We start from the raw sequence: 21,519 nt of genomic DNA on the forward strand, positions 1-21,519 counted from the left end.
TGTGTACCTTCCACAGGTCCAAGCTCAGCGAACCCAAGGGCCACCAGCACCCAGAGCGCGATGACCGTCATAAACATCGAATGCTCCTTGACGAAGCCCTCGACTGTGAGCGCGGCCGAGCATGCTTTATCGCAGACTTCCTTGGCCGGGCCCTGCAGATTCTCAGAGTCGTGGAGGGTGACCTCAAGCTTTGTGAGAACCCATTCTGCGACCTTCTCGGTCCAACCACAAGAGCTGACGATGTCGACGCGGGTGCGCTTGAAGTGGGGACCGGCTTTCTCTGCGCCGAGTAGGGCGTGGACGACGCGCGAGGCGGCTTCTTTGTCGGTGCGTGGCTGGCGGGTGTCGATGAGGGGCTCCTTTGTGTGGCCGGTTGTAGCATGCGGCTCGGAGCCGGTGAGGGCAGTAGGACATCATGGAGGAAATCAAGGAGGTGAGGACTAGTTCTTTTGATTTAGAGGAGAATTACTTCGATGAAGATAAGTCTTGCTCTGAAGAACAAATTCATTGCGGTTTCTGAGAACACGAAGATCGTGGTGAGTTGTAGAGGTGAGTTATGTTGACGCTCAACTGAGGTAAACAACGAAACGTCACGAATGGCAGGCGCGCCGACTTGTTTTAACAGCATCAGACGGAGCTACTTTAGTAAAGCAAATTAACATGCGACAGGTGATTAACTTGCTCTGTTCGAATCGCAAATACGCTACGGAAACTTGCGCATACACATTGAAACACTGAAACTTACACATTCTACCACCACTCATCATGGTGACCATCGTCTCCAGCCGCAAACTTGTCCCCTCCGCATGAGAAACCCCCACGTATTCCGGACAGTCCACCTTGCTTTCAGTACTCTCTCCTCGCTAAACTCATCCCGTTCCTCCCGTCCGTCCTTCCTCTCTCCCACTCCTCACCCTCGCTCTCCTCCCCTTCATACCCCTCATCCCCATCGTCGAAGTGAATTGACACCCTACTCTCCAACACCACAATCTCTTGACTGCTTTTGAGCTCCGCTAGCGCCCGTTCCGCTCGCTCCCCATTCTCGACCTCTTGTACAGCGCGCTGCATTGCTTGTTCTCGGCGGCGAGGACGAAGATAGCATGATTCGAGGAGGAAGGCGAGAAGCGCGAGGGATAGGATGGCGGCCAGGACGGCTATGCCTATCTTCACGCCGGTTTCAAGTTGATTTGGGGATTCTGTTGATGGTGAGGAGGTGGCAAGGGGAATAGTTGGTGATGGGTGGGCGCCGGTCGGGGAGGGTGTGTTGAAGGGTACCGTTTCTGTGGCAGAGAGCTGGTCGGTATCTGTCACTAGTTCTGTTGTAGTGGGTGAGACCGAGTTTGTTGGACTGGACGAGGGTGCCCGGGAGCTGGACACTACTGGTGTTTCTTCGCGCTTCACAGCTTGACCCATGGGTTCTGCCTGGCATCCCTGGTTCGGTCAATATCGTCTCCTGGTTATCGAAATCAGAGTGGAAAACGTACGACGCATGCGTCCCCTTGGACACCAATCCCATACACCGCCCACACTTCATTCGCAAAAAACATCGCGAGGGTTGCCTTCATCGACATCGTTTGTCTTTCCTTCCTCTACCAAGTAACAAGCAACAGGAACTAGCAGTACTCCTATGAAAAACGACAACAGCAAACAATGATGAAGAAGGAACAAGCAGACTCCGCGACGATGTTATATCAACAACATGCGCGAGGGAGAGCGGAGCCGAACAGGTGGATATGTATGCGCTGCGTTGTCTGGCAACGTTCCGCGTCCGGACGCAGATGCATATCCCGCCTGCAGTAACACTGGATGTGCTGGCTGAGACTTCTCCCTGCGACCGTTCTTCCGACCGTCACACGGGGCTTGTGGCTATTGGTTCCGCGCTACTGCTGGGAAGCATCGTCAAGGCTTATCGCCGCGGCGCGCAAATATGCCATAGGTAAATGAGATGCAGGAGGGATTATGTGGGCCGCGGAATAGGTTGTTTATTTATGGGGGTGGTCTTGTTGTTGTGGGGTGGATGAAACGCGGCGCTGCGGTAGAGGCGTACGAGGATGTGGTGTTAGGTGGGACGGTATCGCGACCCAAGCGGTGTTGTTAGGCGCGGAGAACTCCACACATCAACATAACATCACAACTACACAAGATATGGCTGGTTTTTGTATATATCTCAACTGAAGCCGTCCTAGTGTGCTCTGCTATTACAATGCTTCTACAACCCCAAATCGGAGTAACCGACGATTAGCCAAACCCAACTCTGCAATGCCAAAATACTCTCCAGTCTCCCTAGTCTCCTTCATCCCGATACCATCCTACCTCATCAACGCTCATCGTCCCCATCCCGCTTAGCGTGACATATTCCTTCTGTTCGCCGCACCGCCTTTACCCTTCTTCTTCTCCACACCACCTTTCTTCACCGCCTTGCCCTTCTTGTCGCCCTTTCTCTTGCCCGTGGATGGCTCGAACGCCGCGGGATCGCAATCCGGACAGTACCACTTGGACTCGCCGCCATCAGCAACAGGCGGGGAGTCGATCTCCAGAAAGCAGTCCTTGTGGACCCAGCCACCGTTGACGCAGGCGTCGCCGTCACAGCCCAGCATGTCCGTACCGTCGTCCGGCTGCTTGCAACGGCAGAAGATCTCCTCTTGGCCTGCAGGCTCCTGCGTAGACTCGGGCGGAGTTGGACGAAGCTTCTTTGATGGCGGCGAGGTGGTGTCATCAGCATCCGGTTCACGCTTCTTGATCGGGGAATAGAGGGCGACTGGGGTGGGTGTCTGCTGCTCAGGGGTCTTGTGGTAACTCTCGATACGGTTTGCGCGGGGAGAGTCCGAAGCTGGGGTGGAGGGAGCATCCAGTTCTGTTGAATTATCCTGGGGTGACTTGATCGAGGAGGTCTCCTGGGCCGCCTTCTCGAACATCTTCCGCGTGTAGCTCTCGCCATCGATCACACGCCCATCACGCTCCATGATGCTGGTGAAGCCTCCCTCGGTGAAAGTGCCCTGGAGAATCTCGTAGCTCAGGATGGCACCCTTCTCGTTGACGATGTCGATCTTGCGGACGTCAATGTCGAACTTCAGGTCCTCTGCGATGCCATGGGCCTGGGCTTTCATGAGTTCGTTGGTGACGAGGAGCTTCATGTCACTCTGTGCCTGAGCGAGGGATGTGTTTAGTTGAACGCGGTACGTGACTGCTGGGACGGGTGGGTTCGTGAGGGTGAGGTAGAGGCCAAAGCTGGGAGTGCCGTATTCGAACGCGATCGTCTCTGCAGGGGACGCCAATGGTGACCAATGCGCGTCTGCGACCTCCATCTCAGGCTTAATAACTTGAACAACAGCGGCTTGGATGTCGACGTTGCTTGCGCTGGAAGCAACTGTGTCGTCCTCGAAGTCAGAAGTTGTAGGCTCTGGAGGAATCTCGAAAGACGGGCAGATCTCTGGAATACCGGTCAGGTCGAAAGTAGTTGTATTCTGTTTGCCCTGCATAAGATCTCCAGCGGGGCTGGCCTGAGCGGGCGTGTCCTCTCGGGCAGGCGGAGCCTCCCGCTCAGCTTGGAAGGTGGTGGGTTGCGCCATTGATACGAAGTGCTGATGGTGCGTGGGTTGATTGAACGAGGTTCAATATGTGGAGGGTCTCAGAAGAGGAACAAAGTCCGAGAAAGTCTCTGTGCAAAGAAGATGGGTTGACAAAGTGAAGGAAGAGTATGAGCGACGTCGAAAGCGGAAAATTTGAATTTAAATATACGTGCGGGAGCACAGAGGTCGGAAGCAGGAGGCTGGGAGCCTCTATTATGTCGAGACCACAATACGAGTGAAAAGGCATGGTGAGAGTGAGGAAGAAAGTGTGCGGGTGAAGAGCGGAAGTGACTTGGTCTGGGTGAGGTCAATCTTCGCCGTAGGCATGTCCCACCAATAAAAGACAGAAATGGCGTTTGCAGAATTCTTCGAAGCCGGATCATGCTGTAGCGTTATTGGTCACTCTGAGCAATGACGTGTGTTTATTCAGGTTCCATCAGGACAAGATTGATAACAGACACGTTCTGATGGACTCGCTGCTGACATTGTGCTCATATTCGCTTGCGTGTCGACTCGGTACGATGGCATTTTGATTCACTCAATATGGACATGAATTCAAGGCCGTGTTAATAAAACTTGAAAAGCGATCCAAAAGCCGACCGAAAATGAAAATCTCGCACAACACTCAGATTAGACTGGCTCGTTCAATTGCCTGCTCTTCTCCTGCGAAAACTATAGGCGAAGAGCCAGCGTCTGATTTGTGAAGTCGCGTAGACTACGTCGTTCATGTTTGTTCTTCAACGAACCAACATGTCTATTTGATATAAACCACCCTCGATCTCCTCCCCCCAGTGCCACTAACAAAGCTCTTCCACGCACCCACATCCAAAAACCCCGTCTGCACCCCACTCTCCCGCGAACCTTCCACCCCAATATCTACAAGCAGCTTTGACTAGCCCGCCGCTCAATCTCACACACGACCTCATACAGATACCCGCCATCCCGCGCGACAATAAGCTCAGAGGCATCGTTGGCCACGATTTCCCGAGTTTCCGTCTCGGGCTCGGCGTGCCCATCATCCCCAACTATAACTTGGAGTTGATACCGGTAATCTTTAACGATCGCCTTCGCCGCTTCATGCGCCTCGTCCAGATCCCGATAACTCGTCGCTGTCGCGTCGGGTACCTCAGCCAATAGCTCAGGCAGCTCACCCAGCGCCTCTCTATTCCTGCGTCTCAGCCCATCGTTGCTGACTTCGCAAACAGTTTCTCGATTAAGATTCTAACATTCATTTTCGCTAGGCAGGCCTCGACCCTTTGTGCGCGCTCAACCAGTCTCGGGATCGCAGCGCGGGCAAGTGCATACTGGTAGGGGAGCGTGGAGAGGGTTTCGAAGCGGCGGCAGGACGGGGTGCATGGTTCGAGGGAGGTGGGGTTGTGCTCGTTTTTCACGCCATCGTGGTCACGGCAGAAAGCTGGGGGAGACGCGAGGGTGTCGAGGAACGGGGGGAGGCCAGCTTGCAGCGAGAGGAAAAGGAAAGCTGTGTGTGGCCGCAGGCGAAGGTCAGTTCGGTGAATTTGCACATGGTGGGTTGAGATGAGTCTGTGGTATCGAGTATTGGGTGTTGAGTGGGTGGGCAAGGGCTTTGAGTTTGTGGAGGCGGTTGATGCGCAGTGACAGGGTGACGGAGGTGAATGTACTGACAAGGCGGGATAAGTGGAGGTGAGAGGCACGCATTTTGAGACTTCTGTAGAGCGTTGATTACGGAGACTATGTAGTATTTGTGCAAGGACGCGGCTCTTGGAGGCAAGTACACCGGAAAGCGACAGGCGCTGATAGTCTGATGGGTGGGATCTAAAGAGGTCCTTTCCCGCCACTGCTTTCACGCATTGGATCAATATCCCAGCGTACTTGTTAATTCTGTAAGGTTCTTTCATTGTCCACGAAGACATTCGAGAGCAGCCCGCATCAGCTGCGGGAATGCTGTGTTAGTCGACACAAGATAGGCGAAAACGACCACCAGCACACTCAGTCAGCAAGAGCCAAGAACAGGCAAAGAGACCAAGAACAAGAGCGAAGAAGCACAGAATTGATGTACACCATTATACAGATTTGAACGACAACATGGACAGATCGACTCTGTTACTGCGAGCTCGACCGGATCTCTGCTCGTCGCCTCTCTGCCTCCGCGAGGAAGCTGGCCTGTTCGTCTCTCATGCGCTGGTTCTTCTCAAGAGCGCGCTTTTGGTCCATCTCCTTCTGTGCAATCCAAACTGTAAATCGTGATTAGTGCTGTGATTCAGTTCGAGAGTATGTAGACTTACTGGGTTTGTCTGACTTTGCCGCCTCCTTCAAGTGCGTGACGAAATCCTCAAAGTCTTGCTGTCGGGACTCACGCTGAGCTAGGGCTCGCTTCTGGAGGTCTGGGTTGTATTTCTAGAGGGAAGGAACGTCAGAGTAATGATCGTTTGTTTTTCCACAGCGTCTGCAACGTTGATGCGCGTGGCGAACTGGGGATAATCTCGGAAACCCACCTTGAAGATCTCCTCCTCTGTTGGTGTCACGTACCAGACGAGTGCTGGTCCACCTATGACTAGAGCGGCGCCGCTGTCGACTGTTAACTGCCGAACATCCGAAGGGTGTCAAGGGTTGCGCACGCTCCGATGGCCTTGATGTACGTCCCTGCGCCCGGCATGGCGAACGATGAACCGAGTGGCTGATTGGTGACAGTGGATACGCAATTGCGCTGTGGCTGAGCAGAATCGCAGGGTGTAGTGAGCTGGAATGGAATCTTGATGGACGGCAGTCGATGGCGATGGTGTGGATGGATGAGCATGAGATGTTCCGACAATTTGGATGTTAAGCTTCTTACGGTTAGATAGGCTCAGCCACCTTATGGCGCAGCTGCTCGCACGTGACCCTACGTGCGATAGTACTTTTGTGGCTACGGCATGTGACGGCATTAGTGGGGAATGCACGGGGTGCCAAAGGGATCATCAGGGATCCAACGGTTCGGGGAAGCCGCTGTCATTGGGTCGTTGTACGATCGTCAGAGGCTCTCGTGCAGAAGGTGCCTGACGCAAGCAAAAGCGTACAACGACGCGCAGAACTGAAACTCCTTGGAGTCTGGCAGGGCACGGCCACAAGACGTCGGGAGCAAGGTGTGTTCAGGAGTCAAGCTGGTTACAGTGACACAGTCTCGTCACCTCGAATGCACGCCTGGCTTGGCCGCCGTGTGGATGCTTTAAATGAATTCGTCGACAGAGTCGCTGGCTTATTCCCAGGGACACAAGGCGGGTAGGCGAGGCCGCAGTTAGAATGCTTCAAGGGCGGGCATTTGTGGGCGCTGATTTGCTGCATCATGAAACCAGCGTCGTTCTCCGGGGTCGGCATGCCGACAATCCCAGCTTCCCTGTGGCGTCTGAAACCTCTCACTGCCAGTGCTCGAAAAGCTTACTGCCCACGCCAGGTCACAACCTGGACTATAACGCTCATTTGAACCCCTAGTACGGTGTGCTGGTCACATTCGTATTTCTGTTCGTTTATAATTAAAGCTCACCCCTGCTGGTTAGCTGACTGGACATGCCGTCTCCGAACAACGCGCTTCTCCCCGCCACACCTGGAACTACAACACCATCACTGCAAGCCAGTGACTGACACTGTTCCCACTGACACTTGCTGGCGCTACTTCTTCGTTCCAGTGACCACCCGACCGCGGGCATCCTCTAGGGAATCGAGTGTGCTTTGTGCCTACCATCCCCGCGCGCGTTCTTGACGTCGGCACGTCTTCCAGCGGCCACCACGTGCCTGCGCCAATGGCCTACCAACAACAGCAGCGGCAGCAGTACGACGAGTACCAGCAGCCGCCGCGACAGCAGCAGTACTACCACCAGGGTGCCCCGCAGCAGGCGCGACAGCCCGCGGGCTACGCTGCCCAGTACGACCAGCAATACGACGACTACGGCTACGACCAGGGACAGTACGAGCAATGGGATGACGGATATTACAACCAAGGCGGTGGCTGGGACCATGGCCAGCAGCGCGGATATGGTGATGTGAGCCAGCAGCCGAGGCAGCGAGGACCTTCGCAGGACGGTTATGACCCGCAGTACCGCCAGCCGCCGCCGCCGCCCCAACAACAACAACAACGAGAGCCGCGAGCGCCAATGGGCCGAGGAGGCGGCCCCCCCGCTCCCATGCAGGGTCGGGGTGGCATGCGGCCTCCTCCAGCTGGTAAGTTGTAGCATGGCCCACCTTCTACCCAGTGACTGCAGGGAGGCCAAATACGCTGCGCTTGAACACGTCTGACTGAACCAGCGAGAGAACGCCCGCGCATGGCGCCACCGTCACCCACGACCATTCCCCAAGATAACCCATTCCCGAGCTTCCCTTCGCAAAAAGCAAAGCCGCGTCCAAAGGCCGGCTCTATGGACGAAGCCATGGCGTTGATGAATCTTGGTCCGGACAATCTAGGTCAAGGCAGAGGAATGGGACCGCCTCCAGGCCGAGGCCGGGGCCCTCCTCCAATGCAGCAGCGGGCACCACCAATGGGAAGAGGTGGGCAATCGGACATGCAGCGACACGATTCGGGACACCATGAGGGCTCTAGCCGAGGCCAGCGACCGCCTCCCAACCGCATGCCTTCCAACCGAGGACCGCCGCCTCCCCAGCAAGGGTTCGCGCCTGTCCAACGGTCGGCGACGATGCCTCAGAACATGCCTGGGCCTGGGAATCAAAGACGCTACGAGGACCCCCATCAACAGTGGGCAGAGCCTGGGGCCGCAGCTGGATATCAAGGGCCAGATTCGCCAACCTACATACCCCCGCGTCCTACGACTGCTGGTGGGACCAAGTCGAACAACTATGGATCGCAGCAAGGCTTCGATCAGAGGCCTCCAATGCCGCAAGCGCCCCAGCAACAGCAGCAGCCACAGTTCCAGCCCAACGACCAATCAAGATACTCCCACGAAGCTTCACTGGACACTGTTTATGACGACTACTATGGCGAAGATCGTCAGAGTAAAGCTTCGATTGACATGCCTGATTTCGATGCGATTCAACAGCCGACCAACGGGCATCGGCGAGGTGATTCCCTGGACAATCATCTTTCTCCTACCACCGGACCACCTGCTCATAGCATGACGCGATCAGCAGGTGGTGGGTATACACAAGCGAACAACTTCTACCAGCAAGCAGCAACAAGCCGTTCCCAGCCAGATTTGCATGGCCAGTACAACGCTCACGCAATGGCGGCAGACGCCCCTCCAATGCCCGGTATGCCCGGTATGCCCTCAGAACACGTCCCATATCAGCCCAATGGGTTGCCGAGTGGACCGCGTGGTAGAGGCCCTCCTCCTAGAGGCATGACCATGGACAGAGCAGCACCCGGTCCTGGCTATGGCCCAGAGCACCCATCAAATTTTGATTCTAGATATGGAAGGCCACCCCCGGGACCGCAGCGCGTGTACTCCGACGAGACAACCTACTCTGAGCCTCCACCGAACGTTATGAGAAACGCCTCGCCGATGGGACCTGGGAATCCGATTCAACGACCTGGAACGGCAGCTCCTGCGCCTGGTAGGGTTCCCAGCGATCCGCTAGGTCGCCGACCAGGAACGACCCAGCCTACCAATCCTGATGCGTTGCCGGCGCACCCGGCCCCGTTCCGCCCCGGCCTGATGCAACAGCAGAACTCTCAAACACCGTCAGCCCAAGCGGCGAAACCGCCACCTGTGCGACAGTACAACTCTGAGCCAGCACCAAATGAATATAATATTCAGCTGGGTGGCTCTGCTCAAATCCAACGAAGTGGCTCTGTAAAACACCCTGTAACACACGACGAACTCAACCGGTTGAAGAAGACTTGGGGCGGCAATCTACAGGACCCTAAAAATGGGCTTCTGCTGGCGAAGAAGCTTGTGGAGGCAGCCACTGTGCTCGCAGACGAAGGTGGGACTGCTGACAATCGTACAAAGAACAAGAATCGTGAAAGGTTCATCAACGAAGCGTACAAGATTGTCAAAAAGCTATGTTCCGCCGGCTCGCCAGATGCTATGTTCTACCTCGCCGACTGCTATGGGCAAGGGCTGCTCGGTCTCCAGGTCGACACTAAAGAGGCCTTCACGTTGTACCAATCCGCTGCAAAGGCCGGTCATCCTGCTGCGGCATACCGGACAGCCGTTTGTTGCGAAATGGGCCACGAAGAGGGTGGAGGAACGAAGAAGGACCCTTTGAAGGCTGTACAATGGTATCGACGAGCCGCTGCTTTGGGTGACCCGCCTGCCATGTACAAGATGGGCATGATCTTGCTGAAGGGCTTGCTCGGGCAGCAAAGACATTTAGGCGAAGCAGTGAACATGCTCAAGCGAGCTGCTGATCACGCCGATGAGGACAACCCACATGCGCTGCACGAGCTCGGCTTGCTTTACGAGGCGCAGACTGGCAGTGAGCGGATCATGCGCGACGAACCCTACGCATTCTCGCTCTTCAAGCAGGCCGCTGAGCTTGGGTATAAGTTTTCGCAGTTCCGGTTAGGGCAGGCGTTTGAGTATGGACTACTGGGCTGTCCGGTCGATGCGCGCTTGAGCATTGGGTGGTACACGAGGGCAGCTGCGCAGGAGGAGCATCAGTCCGAGCTCGCATTGTCAGGCTGGTATTTGACGGGTGTGGAGGGCATACTAGGACAGAGCGACACCGAGGCTTACCTCTGGGCGCGCAAGGCGGCATGCGCAGAGCCACCGCTGCCGAAGGCGCTCTTTGCTATGGGCTACTTCACGGAAGTCGGGATCGGATGCCCGCGGAGCTTGGATGAGGCGAAGAGGTGGTATGGCAGAGCTGCTGGTAAGTTGATTCCTATGACATTGATGAAAGCACAAGCTAAACGCACCTAGCATACAAATTCCCCAAAGCGCAGGAACGACTTGAAGAGCTTAAGAAGGGCGGATCCAAGGTCCAGATGAAGCGCGAGCGGTTGAGCCGCACGAATCAGAAGCAACAGGAGGAGAACTGCGTGGTGATGTGATGCCACTTTGGCCTGGGCTTTCTTATACCCCTCTGTTTGGAAATCCCGAGCATATTTGTCTCCACCTCTTGCAGACACGTGCGTGTTATGCATTAGCATTGTACGATATGATGGATTTGGCGTTTTGCTTTGTGACCGTTCTGGAAAGGGTATAATTAGCTGGTACTGCGGTGGCTATGTATGATGAGTAGCATGGCTATATTCGCAGACGTCCACTCGCTGGTCCTGAACCGGAATCTCAGTGGATCATTGTCTGCTGGCCAGCGCGATTAGAATGATCATACCCGTCTATTTGCATTGCAAGCGCGCACAGATACCCTTGAATGCAATGGAGTCCGTTCACAGCAGTACACCGCAAGATGATTTTTGAGCAGGATCATTACATAAAACCGTGCCATCGCACCGCCCCCATTCCAACAGGACTAGAGCGCGAATCTCCGGCACTCCTGCCCACATATGCTCGACGAGTCATGCGTGCATTCAATGTAGTAAAGAGGCGGGCCCATAGACACTCGCGTTATACTCCGGCCCTTGGCAACGCGTGGTTTGGGGGCCACGCTACACAGTTATGGAAAGAGCTGAAATAGTTACGGACGTACCTGGGGTTTCCAGGACAGGCAGGTGTTGGGCTATAATACGGATATGTACGCACGAAGTAGCCCCGAAAGGATTCAGACGCCGAGTGCAGTGTACCCGTAGCATGGATCTTGCCATCCTCGCACTAGAACTAGGGATACACGTGCGTCACCGAAGGAATACTCAATCTCAATTCTACCCTTTATAAAGCCCTCCTTTGGCATTTGGGAGCTGTGCTCCCTCTCAGCTAGCAAACAAGCCCAGCTCAATCTCAATACTCCCACCTCCGTCATCCCATCAACATGTTTGTGAAGACACTTCTTCCCGCGCTCGGCTTGGCAGCCCTCTCCCACGCCGCCCACGACATCGTCGAGGATATAAACGGTTACAAGTTCTACCACTCGGGACCCACACATGCCGCCACAAAGGACGAATATGAGCTCAGCTTCTGCCACACCGCGCTCTCCAAACTTGGCGCTCCTCCCTCCGATGACGAAAACTGCCTCACCACTCTGCGCGCCCTCAAAGCTTCTTACACCCCTGAAGAATTTCTGTCCCTTTTCGATAAAGACATTAGAGGCGCAGACACAACCTGGCACGCTGTTGTCGCCAACTCCACCGGCACTTCCCACGTCTCGGCAAACGCAGACGTCGTCGCCGTTGTCCCCGGCATCAATTCCGTGAGCTTCGCAGCATACTATCTTTCCTCCTACGCAGAGAAAAGCTACCAGAAGATCAATGCGGAGCACTACATCAACCGCGACGACGGGCTGCTCAAGCAGGAGATTCTTGAGGGCTGGGGAGGCGTGACGACGCATTTTACACTCGCCACAACGGATCGCAGCCAGTTCGAGTATCTGCCGGAGCTGAGCGATTTCCCGATTAAGGTCGCGAGTGACAAGATCCTTCGCGACGGGTCTTCCGCTGTGTTTGGCGTGGTAGATATCGCGCTGAAGGACATCGTAGGCCCCGAGGCGGGTTTATCTGAGGGGGAGAAGGGTGTCCATATTTTGAGTTCTGTGTGGTATGGGGATGGGGCGCCGAAGAGCTTCGTGGAGGTTGAAAGTCAGCATGTTGTTGTGGAGATTGTCAATCATGCGCTGAATGCTAAGGCAGGGTATGATAGTGGAGAGATTGTGCTGGAGGAGCTGGTGGGCGCGTTGTGTGGGCTGATGCCGAGCGCGCCGGGTTGTGCGGCGTGAGCGGAAATGGGCGGGATCTCGGGAAGGTGATGGTGTGTAAAAATATCGCTAAATTTTAAATGCGGAAAAGTATGTCTCGAAGTGTTACTTGCTTGCTTTACGTTGACAATTAGTGCTCCTGCTGTGGTGGAATGGGGATGTGACGATCGAGGATCAGGGTACAACCCACATAGGTGAGCTTGTGTATGGAAATTCGAAAAGTCAACTGTTTTAAGTAATTCGGGACCTAGAAATGATGCAAATCAGAATCTACTTACTATCTTAGTTATCGACCTTGATACGGCCAGTATGTTTACTTACTACTAGAGGCAAGGGCATACTCTCTATGGTTGATGGCACGATATATTCGCTATAGTCGACGGTGAACGGTCGAGACCTACATTTGACTGCACCTTCCGAGAGAGCTAAGAGTGAATACATCCTGTCTTCTATGTCGGTGCATCGGGACGCTGAACGCTTCTCCACCAGATACCAGAAGTAGGACTTTGGTTCATAGTCAAGCCCGCGGTTACAAACTTCCCAATCTTCAACCAAACGATAGGCAGGAGACTTCGACCATTTTGGACGAACGTGCCTTTTTTATAGATATTGCCATTTTGGACCATCCCGACGTCCGCGGTTTGTAACATGAAAGGAGAACCTCTCCCATCTAAGGCGTTCGCGTGCTATCAATTTCGTGAGTCGGACCAATCATTGTGGAGCCAGACGCCATTGACTAGTATGATCTACGGATTTGTGAGGATCCATTGTAAGTCCGCTACCGCCGCACTGAGATGGCAAATATATTATTATGTCATCCATACTGGTCAAGAGCGTCAACCTTTCAAGAAGCAACCCTCCAACATCTGATTTGACTACTCCTTAGAAATGAACGCAGAAGCTGGAGAGCGTTTGCACTCGCTCGTGCGGCACGCCGTGATTACACTGGGTGCAGGGTTGTCTTCCAGCAACGTCTCCAAATTGCTCAAGCGTTGAGGCTATCCGCTGCTCATATCCGGTTCGTTGATAGATCCGACTCTGACTTAAATGGAGCTCATGACGAGAGGCCTTATGCACATGTTTGAGCGGTGGTCCAAGGAACAACGCGATGCTCAATTTGCGAAGTATGGCTATAAGATCGACGTTGGCCTTGAGCTTGGCTACATTTTATGAGGCAGACGCTGTCTCTTTGATGCATTGCGAAGTTGACTTCAACCGTTTCCAAGTACAGTGCAAAGCTTTCAAAGAAACGCTTGAGTCTTCATTCATTTGTTCTTTCCCGTCCAAATATGTATGTGTTAAGAGTGGATTTTTCCTACGAAGTTTGCGACAAAAGTACGTGATGCAAGAAGGGAAGGTCTTCAATAATAGAGCTTGTCTCTAGTTCCACCTAAGTGTTTCTGAATTTCCTGGTAGGGACTAACTGATTGATACGAGATAAAACCGCAGGTCATCAGTAAACAATTCAGAATGCACGTGAGGTCGTCTTTCACAAGGCGAACTCGATGAAAGAATACCCGAGTACTTAAAAGAGCTTTCATGATTACATTCACTGGACCAGCTGCACCATTAAAAAGTTCTTCTCACCATAAGTCATACGCACTGGATCTTTTCACTCTGACTTCAACGGAGACTCAACTCCCTTCCCCCAGAACCACATCGATGGAATGGACGTACAGCAACAGTGTGCCAGATTCGAATCATCTACTACAGCTGCGGCCACAAGAAGAAGTCCATTCGACGTGCAGCCTGCTCCGAGGCTCGCTTTCACGCGCACTCATACGGCGTTCCGTACTTCTGTCCCCAACCGAGCTCTGATCCTGGCTTTTCCGCATGTTGCGCAGTGCGCGTTGCAGATGTGATCTTGCTTCCGGTCGAAGAGTGTACTAGAACCCTGAACATCACCCTGGAGCAAATTGGGATTAAAGATTATTGCTCGTAATGCTGGGCGCGGACAGACGGTTGCTGGCGCGGGCTACCCAATGACTCTGGCGATTCGATCTGCTCCTCATCTTTCTGGCGATCAACATACCAAAATTAGTGGTGGCCAGAAAATTCAGCTGAATACCAACCTGTCTATTCGACCTACCCATAACCAGTCTCTCCGAGCTACCGGCAGTCAAACCACGGCAACTAGTACTGTAGTGCAGCCTTTGCAGACTACCCTCGTCGAGATCGACGAAATGATCGAAATGATATCTCGCCAGCACCTCAGTAGCTGGGCGATAAGAATCAAGGAACCGCGGGTGGGAGCAAGAGTTGAGAAATCCTGAACATCGTAAGGGTCTATGATCTCCAAGGTGATTAGTAACGGAAGTTACCCACAAGCAAGAGCGAATTAAGCTATCTCGGTCGGTACTATGTTCAAGAAAATAGGAAGTAACAGTCGCTCGGGAAGCTGGCTCTTCATGAAGCAAGTTCAAATCTTCTGATACTTAGTACATTCATGTCAACAGACATGTTCTCTAGAGTGATTCATTGTATCTGTATCTGTCATTATGTGATTATGTGTATTGTTATGAGTTGCGACAAATCCAAAATTATCTGCGCGATCAGTGCAGAGTTCATCATCAGCCAGAGATTTGCAACCTGTCTTGAACAAATATGGTCTAGATTAGCGATGTGCCAATAGCGTACACGTGACAACTAGTTCGCTTGATGCATTGCGTTCACCAAACGAACTCAACTAGGTAGTTCCCCAAGACATAGCTGCCCTCTCCTTCAAGTTATCTGGTCGCCTCATAGCTTAGCCGCAGGTCCTTTTCCATTCCCCTTTCCACCCTCACTATTTCTGATATCCTCATCCTGAACCTTCCCCTTCTTCATCACATACGCTGTGCCTCCCGCCACTGCGGCCGCCGCACCGCCCGCAATGCCCTGTACAACCGCCAACGCTGCACCTCCAGCTCCCGCACTCATTAGTCCCGCGAAGATGCTCCCTGCCGCGACGTTTCCGATGCCAGCTTGTATGCCGGCGGCCATACTTCCTAATTATCATCAGCAACATAAATACATTCCACCAGAGAATAAAAAAGGGATGTACCAGCGGCAACGCCCCCCGCCGTGAAACCTGCAACACCAAGAGCCAACGGCGCAGCTACGACCCCGACAACCGGCGCGGCTGCAACACCCGCCGCAGTCTTGGGGTTATTGACAACCCAGTCCTTTGCGCCTACGGCGACCCGAGTCACATTCTTCGCTGATTTAGGGATGAAAGACATCGCGTAAGGCTGAGGAGTGGTTGATGCGAGAAGGATAAAGCACGGCAGGAAAGAAAGACGCATGGAACGGCTTGCGAGTGAGCGTAGGAATGTAAGTCAGACTCGAATGGATATGAGGAAAGTTTGGGATGGGAAACTGTGCGAGGCGTAAGTGTAAAGATAAACCCCGCTACGCGCCCAGCATTGTGTAACGGGGGAGGCAGCAACAAGGCTGAGGCTTCGTTGAGGCTGTACGGCGCTAAAACATCCTCTTTGAGCTATCTCGTCAATGCAGCGGGAGCCAGTGAATCAACACTGCCGCATCTATGCTTGTGGCCAAATTTCAACTTTCTTGCGAGAAGAGGAAATTGGGTCATCCAGAAAAACAATCCAAGGTACCTAGTGGAGACGGCACGCTAACCCTTTCTATCCTAGCCGATTCTTACCAGACGCGATGTCATCATCGATCGCGTCGCAATCAGACCATCAAGTACCTCCCACATTGAAGAAATCAATCTTCAACATGCCTCCACACAAAAACATCAATCCTCCAGGACAAGAAACATGGTCCCATGGTCCCTCGTATCCCCCGCCTCACGAGGCATTGGCTTTGCCATCGCTAGGCGAATTCTCCAGACCACAAACGCACCCCTGGTAGCCACAGCACGCAAAGACCTCGCCGGCACAAAACATAAACTCCTAGATGGCTTAGATGTGGACGAGAATAGACTGACGATGCTTGAGGTTGATGTTCTAGGTAGTTCCCCAATGCCTTACCATACGCACCCATAAGAACTAACCTCCGCGCTAGATGAGGATACAATATCCAATGCCGCTGCGGCATGCAAAGAAAGATTCCCGACTCCAATCAATCAACTACAATTGGCCTTCATAGTCCCCGGCATGCTCCACCCCGAAAAGTCCCCCGCCCAAATCGACGCCTCCTCCGCGCTTCTCACCTTCCGCACCAACACCCTCGGCCCCATGCTCATGGTCAAGCACTTCTCTCCCTTCCTCCCCAAAAAGAAAGCCATCCAGCCCGAAGAGCACGACCTCCAGGGCCTCCCTCCTACAGCTGCTATGGCCCTCATGTCCGCCCGCGTAGGCAGCATCTCTGACAATGCGCTTGGCGGGTGGTACTCGTACCGCGCCTCCAAGGCCGGCGTCAATCAGGTCGTCAAGACATTCGATAACCATCTTCGCACCTCTTCAGGAGACAGAGCGATAAGCGTGGCGCTGCATCCGGGGACGGTGAAGACGGAGTTCAGTAAAGAGTTCTGGGGCGGGGTCAAGCAGGGGAAATTGTTCGAGAAGGAGTTTGTGGCGGAGAGGTTGGTGGAGGTGGTAATGGGGGTGGGGGTCGAGGGGAGGGGAAAGTGCTGGGATTGGGAGGGCAAGGAGGTGCTGCCTTGAGGTGGGGTGGAGCTGTGTTGTGGAATTGATGGGTGTTCGTGTTGCGCTGGACGCTCGTGCATGAGGGACGGGAACGTGCAGGATGGTGATACATAGGGATACAGTCACGACGCTGATCCACAGCTGCACCCGCGGATGCTGTGCGAGGAAGGGTGCTGAGCGAGTGGCGCAAGTAGATGCATGTTGCGAGAGAACGCCACCAATGTGTCATTGCGATGTTGTTGAGCGTTGCAGGGTGAGGTGTTGACGTTGTAGAGTGGACAGGTGTACAATAGCGGAATTCCGACTTCAAGGTCACCGACCGAAATACTCGGTACCATCAGTCTGCGCATCGTCCGAAGAAGCAAACAGTCCGTTCCAATCCTGACACAGCGGCAGACCGGCTGCGTCCACCCACCCCCGACCCATCAAACCCAGCGATACCACCTGAAGTTGACCGCGATGGCTGTGCGTTCCACAGCAGCACCTGCCCATTGCGTCGCACAATGCACGCAGGTACCCATCCCGGCCATTGACCTTCACACTATTACACTCCTAATCCAGCGCCAACAACGTGACTCATCGCAGCCCACGCCTCGAGGCTCCCCGGATGTGCTGTGCTCTACCAGGCAGATACTTCGCCACAGAGCGAGGTATCTGCCGATCCACGGCACAGCAGCGTACATCCAGGCCGATCCAGACAAAGACAAAGAAGAAGAGGTGCGCACAGTACCACCACTGCATAACAGGCTCTTCCCAGATGATCTTGTTCGCATGCACCTCGACGAGGTGAGATGAGAAGAGACCAATATGATGCTCTCATTGCAACTAATCATGCTATTGCGTTGGAGAACAAGCGACAAAAAAAAAGGATATGGTAGGGCATACGCTTCCGCTGCAGCTGAGGACTCGCTCGTCCTGCAACGGGACAATACGATAGTGCCTTTGGACAAAAAGAGGCTGCAGCCCCTCCCGTGTTTCCTCCCGGTGTCCAGAGATACGCTTGCAGTCTTTGTCAGTCTGTTTGCTGCACTTTGTTCGTTTCAAGTAGACAATGACACAGCTGGCATGTGCCAGTGTGCAGGTGGCTTGCAGCCCACCGCCACTGTAGCATGCGTATGCAGCAAACGACACGCGCTACAACGTTCCACAACGCCGGGCTTCGCAGTCGTGTCGTCAGAGAGGGGTCATGTTGTGTGCGTGCAGGGAATGCTATACAATTACACAATGAAAGATGTGTCTCGAAGGAGAATGCCCGCTGAGAACGAGCAGTCGCAAATTTTCTCGCTCAAAGCGCAGTGTAGATGGTAGTCGCTATATCGTACTGTAGTGCCGTGCCTGTATACTCCGGTCCAGTCCAGTAGCCCATATCCCGTGTTCCGTATCCCAAACCCCAGTATCCAAAACCCAACCTGATATCCAGTCCAAAACAAGGTACACCAGTGTTCCATGCAGCCTTTGTCCCAGCCTATGTCCATCGTGATTTCCAGAATATACGCGTAGCAAAAACAGCGCTGCGAAAGCGAAAGAGGAAAACGCCAAGGAGAATTAGCAAAGAAAAACGACCCCGCTCAGAGAACACCGGGTGGTACCAACGCCGTGGTATAGTGGTGAGTCAGTCAAAGCACCAGCGAACGAACGCCTTCAACAGAAACGCGATACGAATGTAAGGTTGATCTGAGCATTCTCAATAGTGTCTGGATGAAGTGCTCATCCCAGTAAAACTGGAAACGTTAGCACGGTCAGGTGAAGATGGATGCGAAAACTAACCTTCCCAATTCCAGTCTTTCATCACGCCCAGCCAGTGCAGGCGTCCTTTGACAGTGAAGTCATAAGGTAGAGTCTCCGTGCCCATGACCTCCGATCGCCGCATGCCGCCACTCATCGCCGACTGCACGGGCACGCGACGGGGTGATTCGCGAGGCGCAGGGTCGAGCCAGCAGAAGTCTCCTTCGGCATCGAATGACGAGACCGATTCCACTGCCCTGGCCTTCGCCGGTGGCTCGAGCCAGCAAAAGTCTCCCGCGGTCTCGAAATCATCGGACGAGTGGCTGAAGTGACGTTTCAGTGAAGGTGTCGCAGAGTAGATGCTGCCACTGATGTCTTGGTCGAGGGCGGCTTCCGCTGCATATGTATCGCGGCGACTCCAGACCTCCTTGGTGACTTCCAAACAACGTTCTATGATGCCAATCTTCATCCTGGCTGCTGTCTTGTCCCAGCGGTCACATATCCACTCTCGGTCGACGGGATCTACCAGCTCGCAGCCTGCAGCCGTCAAGGGATAAATGTGCACGATTGAATGCCGTGAACGATGATCAACCGTGGCAAGCTCCCGTACGACCTTCTGGGCAAGGACTGCAGAAGGGAGCGAGGGTATCTCGGGAACGGCTTGGTGCAGATACAACAGGGTTGCGTACTGATAGGCCGTGGCTGTCTTGATGGCATCGTGAGGACTAGTGGTCTCGTCCTCGGGGTTCTCAATGTACGAGGGTGGCATCCAGTCCTCGAGATGTCGCTTCAACTCCATAGCCTGGGAGATGATGGTGGGGCTGTTGTTGTCCATTTGTCGCACCTTCCTCACCAGGTTTGCTACACGGCCGATAATGGGAAATAGCGTCTGTGCGCAGCCCATGAGCGGATCGAGTTGGCACGCATCGCTCTCTCCCATGTGAAGACTGTCCAACACACTGTCATAGTCACTCGACTCGTCGGGATCGGCTGAGGTCAGGCGGGCAATGACGTCGATGTAGACCCATTGGTTGCAGAGGAACTTCAGGCGGGTCAGTTCGTCGCCGCGCACGGGGTTGCGGCTGTGTTGCACAAGGGCGCGATCGATGAGCACCCTGGCGCCCTTGATGTGGTTGATGCCGGTGCTTATGTGCTGATCCCACGACTCAGAGAAAGCGAGCGCAATGGTGGTGGATATGGCGGCATCGACACGCATGTTTTCTATGCCGGATGCTAGTGCATGAACGGCGGTGCGCATGTGGTCTATCCCTTCGATGCGTAGCGCGGGTGAGTCCCTGGATTGGTGGAACGAAGTCATGGACAGCATTGCGTGGTACAAGGCGGGCGAGTCGTGCGCCAACGGCCATATGAGGGTGCGCCATGGATTTTCCGTAGGCCCGTCTTTGACTGATAGGATGCCGCACGTCTCCTGGTCAAACCGCCGCGTCAGCATCTCGGGCGACGTCATGGAGAGGCGTGGTCGGGCGAAGAGCGTCATGTCCAGCGAGTCTGTCGACGACGTTGAGGGATCTGACTGCGCAGGCGAGGGAAGTCGCAGCGTCCAGTCGTGTTGGTCGAAGTCGCGCGGTATTTCCTCGATGTCTTTGTCCATGGCATCGTCCGGAGGCGTGAGCCCGGTAGGCTGATAAAAGGCCCCGTGCTGCTCACGGAAGGACATGTACTCTTCCGGCAGATCGTTCAGATCTGTGCCGGGAAGCAGAAGATCTACCAAGCGTGGCGACTGGCCTGACGAGACACTCGACGCAAGGGTCGTCGTACTCGGTCGCGTGTCAGCACTTTCTGCCTCGAACACGCTGTTTGTGCTTTCGGAGCCCGGGTGGAAGCTCTCCACGGGCGACATGGCCGGCGGCGCTATCATGTACGGCTGGTGCTGCGGGACCGCAAACATGGCGGTCATGAGCGCCTGCGAAGGCTCCGGGAAACTGGGCAGCCCATACATGGGACGGAGTGCGGGCGGAGCTTGGGTCGGAGCGTAGAAGATGGTGGGTTGGGTGTTGTAGGTGGGCGGGACATGGCACGCGAAGGGTGCGTCCCGTGCAGAGACATGCTGGGGCGGAGAGGTCTTCTTGGGCTTGCCGGTGGTCTTTGTCGCAAAGGTCGTGTCTTCGAAGGGGCGCCACTTGAAGTCCTTCTTGTAGCCGCCGCACGCGACGCTGCGGCGGGAGCACTGCTGGCAGGTCGGCTTCGTCTCGTCGCACTTGAGCCGCTTCGCCTTGCACGTTATGCAGCCTGGGGCGCGCATCAGCAGGCGGTAGACGCACACGAGGGCACCACAGATACGCACCGTTGCGGCTCTTGGTCTGCTTGCGCTTGACCACGCCGTTGGGATCGGCCGCTGCTGCTTTCAGAGGCTCCTTGCCCAGCGGGGCCTGCGGATGGCGGGCGTGCGCCGGCTTCGACCCGCGAACCGGGCTCTTATCGCTGGGCGGGAGAAAGAGCGGCGGCGACTTGACGGTGATGGTGTCTGCCATGGCTGGCGACTCGAGAGCGGGCCATGCGCGTGCCCAGCATCCGGGCAGGCAGAGAGGGCGTGCAGGGCGTGCAGCGCGGGGTTGCGGGCGTGTTTGCAGCGGGCGGCTGGCATGCAGCGGGCGACGAGGTCGTATCTAAGAGCGGAGAGGCAGCTAGCAGCTATCAGCTTCCCCAGGATCTGCACTAGCGACTCCACCGCGCCGCCGTCCGCTCAAACAATGCACCGCCCGCCGCGCCGGACACTGCATGCATTGAAGTGGTCACCCACAATATCGCCTGTGTCGCGGTAACCTGCGCCCGCCTCGAGTCCTACCGCACGTGTGCCCGCCCGCCTTCGAGACCCCCGCCGCGCCGTTTCACAGCCGCCGTCCCAAAGGAACAGGATCGTCGCGCTCGCTTGTCCGACCCGCCGTTCCCTG

General features: G+C 54.9%; 9 protein-coding genes across 9 annotated transcripts; 3 read left to right on the forward strand and 6 right to left on the reverse strand.

The window, feature by feature from the left end:
* Positions 1-687: 687 nt before the first annotated feature.
* CC84DRAFT_1163246 (uncharacterized protein) lies at positions 688-1,427 on the reverse strand. The gene has a single exon (XM_018178214.1). The coding sequence runs from the start codon at positions 1,411-1,413 to the stop codon at positions 847-849; it is 567 nt and encodes a 188-aa protein (XP_018037332.1). The 5' UTR covers positions 1,414-1,427; the 3' UTR covers positions 688-846.
* Positions 1,428-2,342: 915 nt separating this feature from the next.
* Positions 2,343-3,661, reverse strand: CC84DRAFT_1258189 (uncharacterized protein; the record flags this gene model as incomplete). The annotated part of the gene is made up of 1 exon (XM_018184798.1): positions 2,343-3,661. Exon 1 carries the CDS (start codon positions 3,567-3,569, stop codon positions 2,343-2,345), a length of 1,227 nt encoding a protein of 408 aa, XP_018037333.1. The 5' UTR covers positions 3,570-3,661.
* Positions 3,662-4,323: 662 nt separating this feature from the next.
* CC84DRAFT_1174861 (uncharacterized protein) lies at positions 4,324-4,925 on the reverse strand (the record flags this gene model as incomplete). Its single annotated transcript, XM_018180118.1, has 3 exons — positions 4,324-4,445; positions 4,484-4,790; positions 4,875-4,925. The coding sequence occupies 3 exons, from the start codon at positions 4,923-4,925 to the stop codon at positions 4,324-4,326; spliced, it is 480 nt and encodes a 159-aa protein (XP_018037334.1).
* Positions 4,926-5,260: 335 nt separating this feature from the next.
* Positions 5,261-6,289, reverse strand: CC84DRAFT_1163248 (CBP4-domain-containing protein). Its single transcript, XM_018178215.1, has 4 exons — positions 6,167-6,289; positions 6,044-6,116; positions 5,834-5,945; positions 5,261-5,782 (listed from the first exon to the last, which is right to left on the reverse strand). The coding sequence occupies exons 1-4, from the start codon at positions 6,202-6,204 to the stop codon at positions 5,652-5,654; spliced, it is 354 nt and encodes a 117-aa protein (XP_018037335.1). The 5' UTR covers positions 6,205-6,289; the 3' UTR covers positions 5,261-5,651.
* A 643-nt stretch (positions 6,290-6,932) lies between these two features.
* Positions 6,933-10,819, forward strand: CC84DRAFT_1116965 (uncharacterized protein). The gene is made up of 3 exons (XM_018175475.1): positions 6,933-7,742; positions 7,827-10,349; positions 10,400-10,819. The coding sequence occupies exons 1-3, from the start codon at positions 7,325-7,327 to the stop codon at positions 10,528-10,530; spliced, it is 3,072 nt and encodes a 1,023-aa protein (XP_018037336.1). The 5' UTR covers positions 6,933-7,324; the 3' UTR covers positions 10,531-10,819.
* A 459-nt stretch (positions 10,820-11,278) lies between these two features.
* On the forward strand, positions 11,279-12,308 carry CC84DRAFT_1258192 (uncharacterized protein; the record flags this gene model as incomplete). The annotated part of the gene is made up of 1 exon (XM_018184799.1): positions 11,279-12,308. Exon 1 carries the CDS (start codon positions 11,409-11,411, stop codon positions 12,306-12,308), a length of 900 nt encoding a protein of 299 aa, XP_018037337.1. The 5' UTR covers positions 11,279-11,408.
* Positions 12,309-14,995: 2,687 nt separating this feature from the next.
* CC84DRAFT_1204611 (uncharacterized protein) lies at positions 14,996-15,681 on the reverse strand. Its single transcript, XM_018181917.1, has 2 exons — positions 15,331-15,681; positions 14,996-15,274 (listed from the first exon to the last, which is right to left on the reverse strand). Exons 1-2 carry the CDS (start codon positions 15,569-15,571, stop codon positions 15,027-15,029), a joined length of 489 nt encoding a protein of 162 aa, XP_018037338.1. The 5' UTR covers positions 15,572-15,681; the 3' UTR covers positions 14,996-15,026.
* Positions 15,682-15,983: 302 nt separating this feature from the next.
* Positions 15,984-16,900, forward strand: CC84DRAFT_1143182 (NAD(P)-binding protein; the record flags this gene model as incomplete). Its single annotated transcript, XM_018176399.1, has 2 exons — positions 15,984-16,244; positions 16,299-16,900. The coding sequence occupies exons 1-2, from the start codon at positions 16,052-16,054 to the stop codon at positions 16,898-16,900; spliced, it is 795 nt and encodes a 264-aa protein (XP_018037339.1). The 5' UTR covers positions 15,984-16,051.
* A 1,264-nt stretch (positions 16,901-18,164) lies between these two features.
* Positions 18,165-21,218, reverse strand: CC84DRAFT_1258195 (uncharacterized protein). The gene is made up of 3 exons (XM_018184800.1): positions 20,913-21,218; positions 18,650-20,857; positions 18,165-18,603 (listed from the first exon to the last, which is right to left on the reverse strand). The coding sequence occupies exons 1-3, from the start codon at positions 21,097-21,099 to the stop codon at positions 18,590-18,592; spliced, it is 2,409 nt and encodes an 802-aa protein (XP_018037340.1). The 5' UTR covers positions 21,100-21,218; the 3' UTR covers positions 18,165-18,589.
* Positions 21,219-21,519: the final 301 nt, after the last annotated feature.

The sequence above is a fragment of the Paraphaeosphaeria sporulosa genome, assembly GCF_001642045.1.
Source record: "Paraphaeosphaeria sporulosa strain AP3s5-JAC2a unplaced genomic scaffold CC84scaffold_4, whole genome shotgun sequence".
NCBI lineage: Eukaryota > Fungi > Ascomycota > Dothideomycetes > Pleosporales > Didymosphaeriaceae > Paraphaeosphaeria > Paraphaeosphaeria sporulosa.